Here is a 9854-nt window from a genome sequence, read left to right as displayed (position 1 = left end):
GAGAGACTTACTTTTCTTGATCACTAATTTGTCGCTCCATTTTAACTTATTTTTTTAAGCTGATGTCTCTGCAAACTTCTGGAAATAATTCTTTCAATCTAGCTAACTGCACACTCCATGAGAAAATTAGTAAATAATGCTTTGTTTCTGTATCAACCTCATCATGCCAAGAGCTTCAGTTTATTTTTTAAATTAGTGCCTCCCAAATCTTAGCCCCTTTTAATTGCCAAGATTGCTTGTAAACCTATAAATCAGCTTCCTAAATTTAGCTTTCTCTGACATAATGACAGTCTAACTTAACCGTCTCTTCATTTACCTATAGTGCCAAGATGACATTTACTTAAAGAACAGCATGAATTTGTCAGAAGTCTCTTTAAGGCAGCCTTCACATCCTTGTTTCTCAGGCTGTAGATCATGGGATTCAGCATGGGAATCACCAGTGTATAAAACACAGAAGCCATTTTATCAGTGTCCATAGAATGGTTAGTTTGAGGCTGTAAATACATGAATAACATCGTCCCATAGAAAACTGACACGGCCACCATATGTGAAGCACACGTGGAAAAGGCTTTCTTCCTTCCCTCTGATGAACGTATCCTTAGGATGGACAAAACGATGTTGAAATAAGATATGATAACTATAACCATGGAAAAAACCAAATTGGTAGAAGCAGATATAAATACCACTGTTTCTGCAAAGTAAGTATCAGAGCAAGATAATGCTAACAGAGGGGCAATATCACAGAAAAAATGATTGATTACATTGGAAGAGCAATAAGACACAGAGAATACACAGGATGAAGCTACAACAGCAGTAGAGAAGCTGTAGAGGTACGTGAGGGAAACCAGCAGAAGGCAGACCCGCCGAGATACCACCACCACGTAGAGCAGGGGGTTACAAATGGCCATGTAGCGATCATAGGCCATCACAGCCAACATGAAAACCTCAGCTACAATGAAAACCAGGAACCCTCCCAGCTGGGTGGCACATTCATAGTAGGAGGTGGTGCGCTTCTTTACTAAAAAATTGATCAGCATCTTAGGGGCAATGACTGTAGAATTCCCAAGGTTGATGGTGGCCAGCTGTCGGAGGAAGAAATACATGGGGGTCTGAAGTCGAGAGTCAACACTGGTGAGAGTGATGATGGTCAGGTTCCCTGCCACGGTCAGCCCGTAGACACCCAGGAACACAGAGAAGAGTGGGATCTGGAGGTCTGGACGGTCTGAGATTCCCGTGAGAATAAACTCAGTGACTCAGCTGAAATTCCTAGGAGCCATGTAAGAGTTTGGAAAGTCATGCCTTCAGGCAAGAAAAAGAGACACGGTTACAAATTTTAAGAATTATTTTCTAGGACTGTCATTGTGTGACAAAGACAATTCCTTGGATGAGATTTTCTGGAATTATGTATTAATCTCAGTTATTAAACTCAAGTTTCTATGTCTAGTAAATCAACTTTGCAATCATTTGGTAAAGAGGAAAAGCAAGTATGGAAAATCAAGTAGACGATTCAGAGTCATGCGTATTTTGAGAATTTATTTCCCAAAAACCTTATAAAATAATATCTTATTAGTTCACAAAAAGTACAAGTCATATTTCATGTTTTATGTCTCATGCATTGAATATGAGAAAGGTTTGAGTAATCGCATGACTTCAAATAATTGAATGTCTCCTTGTGATTTCTTAGTGTGGGATTCTTGCTTTTGCTTTTCCTGAAGAATGAATGATCTAGTCACTATCTTGCTCCTTTTTGTTTATTCAAATCCTTCTATAACTTTGAGGTACCTTGAACTTACACATTTTACCATCCAGATTCTCTGTTAACTCCTTTTGCTCATTTGTTAACTCAGATAAACATACATGGAGATGTGTCCTCATTTCAGTTTTTTTGGTTGCTGATTCTCTGTTTAGATTAAAAAGTTGGTATCTGTGAAAATGTGACCATTTTTGTGATTTTATCCACTATGCTGTATCGGATAATACATCATTTTCTTTCCTCTCATAATTTTTTTCCTTCTTATGCCTCAAGTTGATGTCATTCTTCATATTCTTTCCATTTTTATTTTTAACCAGTAATTTAATTTGTAGAATTTTGTAGCATTACTTATACAATTTTTAAAATGTATATGGACTTAATTTTCCATTGATCTTTTTCTTCACATAATTTTACACTTTTTATATTTTTTACTGTAATAATAGGCTTTCTTATTTTAATAAAGCTTCTATGATCCTCACATTACACATATTTGCCAAAAAATGAGCATGCAATTATAATATTCATGAATATTTTCCTAGAGATATTTGTTTGAAGGATGATCACCTGCTCCTAACTGAGCAAGTTAGAGCCCCTGCCAAGTTGTAATTGATATTTCCAGTGATGGGCAGCTGGCCCAGGGAAGTCCTGTCATAGTCTCTTACCTGCAAATTTGGAGTTACGTTCCAGAGTGTTAACACTATATTGGCATTTAGACCACAATTTAGTGTAAGATGTAACCTTTAGCAAAAATTTAAGTGTGTACACACACGCACACACACACACACACACATGTGTAAATAACCATAATTGTAATCATAAAGTGGGCAAGAGGAACCTTTCGAAAATGCTGGATATGTTTATGACATAGATTGTGATAATGGTTTCACTGCTGTATATTATCTTCAAATTCATCAAGTTGTGTACATTAAAGAGGTACAGCATTTTGTATGTCAGTTGCATTCATCATACCTCAATAAATAGGTTTGAAAAAAGATATATATCATAAACGCCTGAACTGTAAAAAAAGGTCAGAGTCTGAAATATTTTATCTCTTGAAAAAGAATAAAATTTAAAAAAAAAGGAAAACTGTTCTCCAGTGAGGAAAGGGAATGAAGCAAGAATGTAAAAAGAATTGAAGCAATAAGACTGCAATAACTCCTAACATTACTGAGCATTTGTTATTCGTTTGCTTCTGACCCTCAACATTGTTCTTCCCCTTGATTTCTTTGAGTCATACTCTTACTCATTTATTTCCTACTCATGCCAAGGAATGTTCAAGATCCAGTTAAATTACTTGTCCCTCACCTCTGGATCTACAATTCCAATAATAAGAAAGAGACAAAGGGCTGAAACAAAACATAGGGACAAGCTAATTGTAGATTGTAGGAAGCACAGTCAGTAAATTACACACAAAGATGCATGAGGATAACCTGGGAGAACTATTTCAAACAGGACGTTAAGAGAAGGCCTTTCTGAGAGGTGACATTTGAACTGAAGCCTAAAGGATGGAAAGGAACCTACTATTGAATAAACCACAGGAAGAACATTCCAGGATTCCAGGCACGAGTGTATTTCTTGAAGATGCTGCTCTGGGGTAAAAAGTAACCAAGTTTTGGAGTTTTTTTCTCGTTTGCTTTTGAGAAGGAATTTAATGAATGCCAATGTGACTGGAATAATAATGAGAAAATGCAGAATTAGTAGAATTAGATGATGTAGGTCACAATAAATATTTGGATTTTATTCTAAGTGAAATGCAAGGCATTGGTAAATTTTAACATAAGTGAATAATATGATCAGCTTTCCATTTTAAAACAATAACTGTTTCTATTATGAAAGTAATGACTTAAATGATTGGAAGGGGATAGAAATTATGAGCAAAATTTTTAGAACGATTTAAGCAGTTGCTTTAGGAAAACTGGTGAGAAAATTTCTGATGTATAATTATATTCTCAAAAAGGAACATCATGTAAAGTTTGGGTAATTGTGTATCTAATTTTCTTTCACAGGTTTTTTGTGAAACACACTTTTTTTTCATTTTAGCTAATATTATAGAAATAAAACTGTGATATAAATAATCTCAGTGAGCAAAAATCTATTGTTTCAGTAATGATATAATTTATTTAAATACAGAAGACCTAAGGATGCCAATTCTAATTCTGAAACATAAATAGCTGGGTGATATTTAATGATGTGTTATCTCCAAAAATGTTAATCTTGGAAATAAGCTTTACTTTAAGTAGCATATTACTTGATCATTCATAATGCCCAGTGCCTTCCAAAATGAAAGTGAAGTGGCTCAGTTTAAGGTATAGTTTTGGATCTTTTGAAGGTTATTTACACAGAAGTAAGATAAATATTTTCTACCCACCTCTAATGGAAAATCTGCTTTAGCTTCTTAGAATTTCTGTGGCAGTGAGGGTTGATGGGCCTTATAAACCACTGAGAGCCCAATTCTGAAACACAGGAGACTCTAGCATCCACAAATTGCCTTCTGCATCCTTTGGGAAGATGTCTTTTGGGATTGGCTCCTTAACAAGATCTCCCTGTAGGAGTTCAACCAGACACCCCTGCAGTCTTATTTTGTGGCAGTCTGACCTACATTATTGAAGGGAGCTCAACTCCATGACATCAGATTAAAGTGTATTTGTAGAGGTAACTCATTTGCAGTCAGAGATTTGTTATTGCAAAAATGCAGTATTGGAAAGCGAGAGACCATTGGGCTAATGGTGAAATTGGAACAAACTCTATCTATAAATTATATTTGTATTATGCCACTATCTCTAGTGGGTTTTTTCCCCCATTTTTAGCTCAAAGAATACAAAATCTGTACAGTTATTATTTTAAGAAATGGGATAGAGTGGATATTAAAAGGAGGATGTGGGGAGAGGGTAGAGGTCAGTGGTAGAGTGCACGCTTAGCGTGCAAGAGGTCCTGGGTTCAATCCTCAGCACCTCCATTAAAATAAATAAACCTAATTACCACTTCCCCCACCCTCCCAAAAGAGGAGGATGTGTCATCCTAAAAACAATCCTCAGTAATAAAAATATTATTTTAATATTTTCTTTATGATTATATTCCAGGTGAGAAAAGGCAGAAGATAACTCCTAGAGAGGAATCAAAACAATATTTAAAAATAAAGCCTTTGTGTCATGTCTATAAATTTCCAGTCACACAAATATATTTTTTAAAGACTAAATGTTTCAGATACACATTCTTGTGTGTTTAAAGACTAAGAGAATTATGTAAAAAGAAAACTGGCCTGAAGGATTTCTCTTCTTTGGGGCTTAAATCCTCTTTGCAACCATACTTATTTTTTTTTTTGTCATAAGATTTTCCCCTGTAGGCCTTAAATTTAAAGCTGGAAGTTGAAGTATACAGCAAAATGCCATTTATATGGGGTATACATACATGCACATGGAACAGTAATGTACACTTTGCAAGAACACAAGAAAACAGATTCACCTTGAATACACTGGGATGGTTACCTGGTGGAGGTAGCGGGGACTGAATAAAGAAATAAAGATGAGAAATGTATTCGTTTTCTTGGACTGCCATAACATAATACCACAGACTTAGTGGCTTAAAAACAGAGATAAATTTCCTCAGTTCTGGAGTCTAGAATCCCAGATCAAGAAGCTAGCGCATTTGGTTTCTTCTGTGCGGCTTCTCTCCCTGGCTTGCCGATAAATGATCAATCATTATTGCATTAGGGCTCACCCTAACAACTCACGTGAACTAATTCCTCCTTTAAAGGCCTGGTCTCCAAGGACACTTACATTCTGAGATACTTAGTCTTCAACATATGAATTCTGGTGGGACACAATTCAGCCCAGAACAAATTGGAATGGAAAATAAATAAATAAAAGAGAGGGGCTTTGACCCGCCTAAAAATGATAAGGTGTCATGACCTGAGGGAGGTACTTATTTTGGACATCTTGCTCTAGGTTTCAAAACACTTGGAAACATGCATCTCTCCAGTAGGCAGAAAATGGCTCCTCGAAATCTGCTCTGCAGAAGTCATACAAATTATTAAAATCTATAAAAATCTTCATGAGTATTCTTAGTATGGAGGAATGCTGGAAATATGTATATGGTTTGTCAATTTATTAAGTAAAGTATAGACATATTTTTAATACAACTTTACATATCCTTTAAAACTTTGTCTCTATGGATTATAAAAAAAATTCTCAAGTTAGAAAAGTAAGTTGTAGGAAATATGATGTATTAGGATTTTTTAAAAGTTCTTTCTATATGAATGATACTGCAGAATGCTATTAATATTAATTAACTTTATTTATATACTGTAAAAAGTAATGGAAATGCTATAATTTGGTAAAGAAATACATGTGACCAAAAAAGTATTTGCAGTATAATGTAAAATATTACTCTAGAAAATAAAATTTATTTATAACAGTAAATACGCTTAGGGACAGGATTGAAAACTACCATGGTAAACAAAGTTGATATTTTTGGAGAATGCAATTTTGTATTTCTTTTATTTTGCTTACTTTATGTTTTATTTCTTTTTTATTTACATTTTAAAAATATTTTCCAGCTTTATAGAAATTATAATTGATAAATAAAATTTGTATGTATTTCCAGTGTACAATATGATATTCTGATATATGTATATAAAGGTGACATGATTATTATAATTAGCTAATTAACATATCCATTACTTCACACAATTTTTTTTCTTTTGTGGTGAGAACACTTAAGATGAACTCTCAATAAAGTAAACCACAGTGTATTAAAAAAGGGACAAATAAACAAAATGCATAGATCTGGGGTAAAGAGACCCTAGTTCAGATTTTGATTTAATTCCCCACAATTTTCTCTTTAAATATTAGCACAGATTGAAGCAAGCATGACTAGGGTAGTGTATATATTTAAAAAATTTTAAAAAGTCCATTTCAAACAGCAAAGAGGAGACTAAGACATATGGAATCTGTTTATTTGCTGAGTGAGTACACAATGGGAATAAAGTGTTGTTAGCAGAATCCATTCAAAATATTGGCTCTGTGTATATACGAGCCCGCGAAGAAGACAAAATAGACGTAATGAAAGTGCAATTAACCCTAGAGTGTGTCATTCATCTCTAATCTTTGTTATCACTGCCAAAGATTTTCAAAATATTGATGTCATTTTAGTAAATGACCAGATAACTTACTTTTCTTGAGTTTGCCAATCTCAACGCAACTTGTTTGTTGGGAGGCTATCATAAGCCAAAGTCAGCTATAGTTTGATGGTCTATGGGAGACCCAGAGTTAGCCTATATTTTTCTCATGGTTTTTAATTAAAAAAAAACTTCCCAAATGCTCATTCTAGCCTTGAGATTAAAAAATATGAATGCAATCAGATTGAAAATTCCATTCTGAAGTTCATGCTTTATTTCTTATTCAGCTTAGATTCTTGAAGCAGCTTGTTCATATTGTGTTATAATCAGAGATTTACTTACTTTCTTGCCTCTTGTCTAACCCACACATTTTTTATGGTTTAATTTTATTTATATTTAATATACAGTGACTGCTGTGACATATACATTACTAATTTTCTGGTTAATGGTACTCCATGTTGACTATTTAAGCAACTATTTAAGTCAAAATTTAAGCAAAAATTTGTCATGATCTGCCTTACCTCTAAAAACATTTAAATTCCAATATGACCTTGAAAATCATTTGGGACTTAAATTATCTGGCTGCCATATTTATTCAATTGAATTGGAAAAGAGTACAAGGAGTTTTAAGAGAAAGTGTTTTATTCAGAAAAAGAGAAAAACAATCTGGTAAAACATTCGCATTTTTGATGCTATAATCAGAGTGACAGGGTATTAAACAACAATCTTTGGACTTAATTTGTAACTGAATATTAAGATATTAATGGGACATTTTGCATTGATTAGTTAAAGTTCTCTTCAGAGCATCTTTTACTTCTTTGTTCCTCAGGCTATAGATCAATGGATTCAGCATAGGGATCACTAGGGTGTAAAACACAGAGGCCATTTTATCAATAGCAAAAGCATGGCTGGATTTGGGTTGCAGGTAAATAAACAATAATGTCCCATAGAACACGACCACCACTGTCAGATGGGAACTACAAGTGGAGAAGGCTTTGTATCTCCCCTCCGTTGAGTTCATTCTGAGAATGGTCACAAGAATAAACATGTAAGACACAAGAACAACCAAGAGGGAAGAGAGCAAATTGCACCCTGAAAAGATCAAAATGATCAATTCTAACTCATGTGTGTCGGAGCAGAGCATGGATATCAGAGGCAGGCAGTCACAGTAAAAGTAACTGATGATGTTAGAGTCACAGAAGGACAATTGAAATAACTTAATGGTGAGAAATAGTGACACGAAAGTGCCATAGAGATAGGGACTAAGTACCAGTCCCCAACACACTTTCTCTGCCATGATGACCCTGTACAAAAGAGGCTTGCAGATGGCGACATAGCGATCATAGGCCATTGCTGATAGGATGAACAGTTCAGTGATGATGAAAACCTCAAAGAAGGCTAGCTGGGTGGCACACCAATGGTAGGAAATTGTATTTCTGTGCACCACAAAGTTGACCATCATTTTGGGGCCAATGACAGTGGAGTAACCAAGATCAGTGATCGACAAATGTCTAAGGAAAAAGTACATGGGAGTATGTAGCTTGGAGTCCAAATGGGTCAAGATAACCATGCCCAGATTGCCCATCACTGTGACCAAGTATATGACCAGGAAGACTCCAAAAAGAGGTGCCTGCAGCCCTGGGCTGTCAGTGAGCCCCAGGAGAATAAATTCTGTCACTTTGGAGACTGCAGTATGATTATGTTTCTCCATATGGTTCATCCTGGTGACCTGTGTGTAAAATCAGTACTGATTATACTTGAGATGCTATCTTCTAAGAGAATTTCATACATGGTGCATGAGATATAGTCATTTTTCTTTGTCTCAAATTGTAAATAAAGATTCCTCTTCCCATCAGGTCAAAACTATACACATCTACATTCACACTGCAGTGAAAGGGCCTAATGATTAGCTTTTTTGATTGTAATATAAGTTCCTGACATTAAGCTTTTGATTGCGGAGGATTTCAAAGACATCCACCTCAAATAAATACATTTCCAGCTACACAATCAGGTAGCCAGCCTGCCCTGTCTGTTAAATTCTCTTTTAGAAAATCCTAGATGATGTAGGTAACTGACTGCTTGATTGACCCTGCTCTTCCCTTCCTGCACTTTAATTCCTACTCATTTTAAATGCACCATTAAAAAGTGAATCTAGGTGCCCCACCCTTGACCATAATCAAGCCAGAACTCATGGTATTCTCTCTCTCTCTCTCTCCTCAGCCTCTCTGCCTGGCCCTGAGTATGCCATGAACCCTCCAGAATGTGTGCTATAAACCCTGTTTTTCAAAAGTTCCCTGAAAATTGTTGCTTAGGTGTATCCTGCAATTGTAATAAAATTCACAAGGGCTGGTCCAGCCATCACACACTGACTCTAGTTGGGGAAATATCTGTGAGGGCCCACTGCAAATAGTAAGGGGCATTAGAGTGCCCACAGGCTTTCCTCGTTGATAGAATCACTACCAATAGACTGAGACCAACACGAAACACAGATTCATTAACACTTTGGTAAAGCATGCTTTAAGGGGGCAAGACATTTTGAAGAGATTTTTCTGAGATGGCTACTATGGCCTACTTCTTTTTACCCAAGTCTTTTGAAATATATCGTGACTTATTATATTTCAGGTTTTAAAAATTTCCAAGTAATTTGTAAAAGAAAAAAATCTACACCTAAACCATAAACCTTATATTATTAACAATCACCATATCTGTTTAAAGTTGCAAGACACAAAAAGACTTTCTAAACAGTTGGAGTGATGAGTTAGACGGTGATTAGAAAAACCTCTGAGTACTGAGTACAAATTTCAGTACTTTTCACCGACTATAGCCCAGCTTGTTTTCCCAACATAAGATCCAATGTTATAATATTTTAATTTCAGAATTTCATTGTTAATATCTTTGTCCTCATTTGCCACATCAGTTGTTTCTGACTATTGAATCACCTCGAATGATCTTCCAATCATACATCCCACTTCTATATAAAAAGGG

At 35.4% G+C, this 9854-nt stretch overlaps 2 protein-coding genes across 2 annotated transcripts; both read right to left on the bottom strand.

Annotated features, from left to right (window-relative positions):
* Window positions 1-308: 308 nt before the first annotated feature.
* LOC102526995 (olfactory receptor 8J3-like) lies at window positions 309-1277 on the bottom strand. The gene is given in 1 exon segment (XM_015247783.2): window positions 309-1277. A coding segment is annotated over 1 exon segment (969 nt).
* A 6352-nt stretch (window positions 1278-7629) lies between these two features.
* Window positions 7630-8589, bottom strand: OR8K1 (olfactory receptor family 8 subfamily K member 1). Its single transcript, XM_015247782.1, has one exon. It carries the CDS (start codon window positions 8587-8589, stop codon window positions 7630-7632), a length of 960 nt encoding a protein of 319 aa, XP_015103268.1.
* Window positions 8590-9854: the final 1265 nt, after the last annotated feature.

The sequence above is a fragment of the Vicugna pacos genome, chromosome 10, assembly GCF_048564905.1.
Source record: "Vicugna pacos chromosome 10, VicPac4, whole genome shotgun sequence".
Taxonomy (NCBI): Eukaryota; Metazoa; Chordata; class Mammalia; order Artiodactyla; family Camelidae; genus Vicugna; species Vicugna pacos.
Note: the sequence above shows the minus strand (reverse complement) of the source record. Positions and strands in the feature narration are given on the sequence as shown.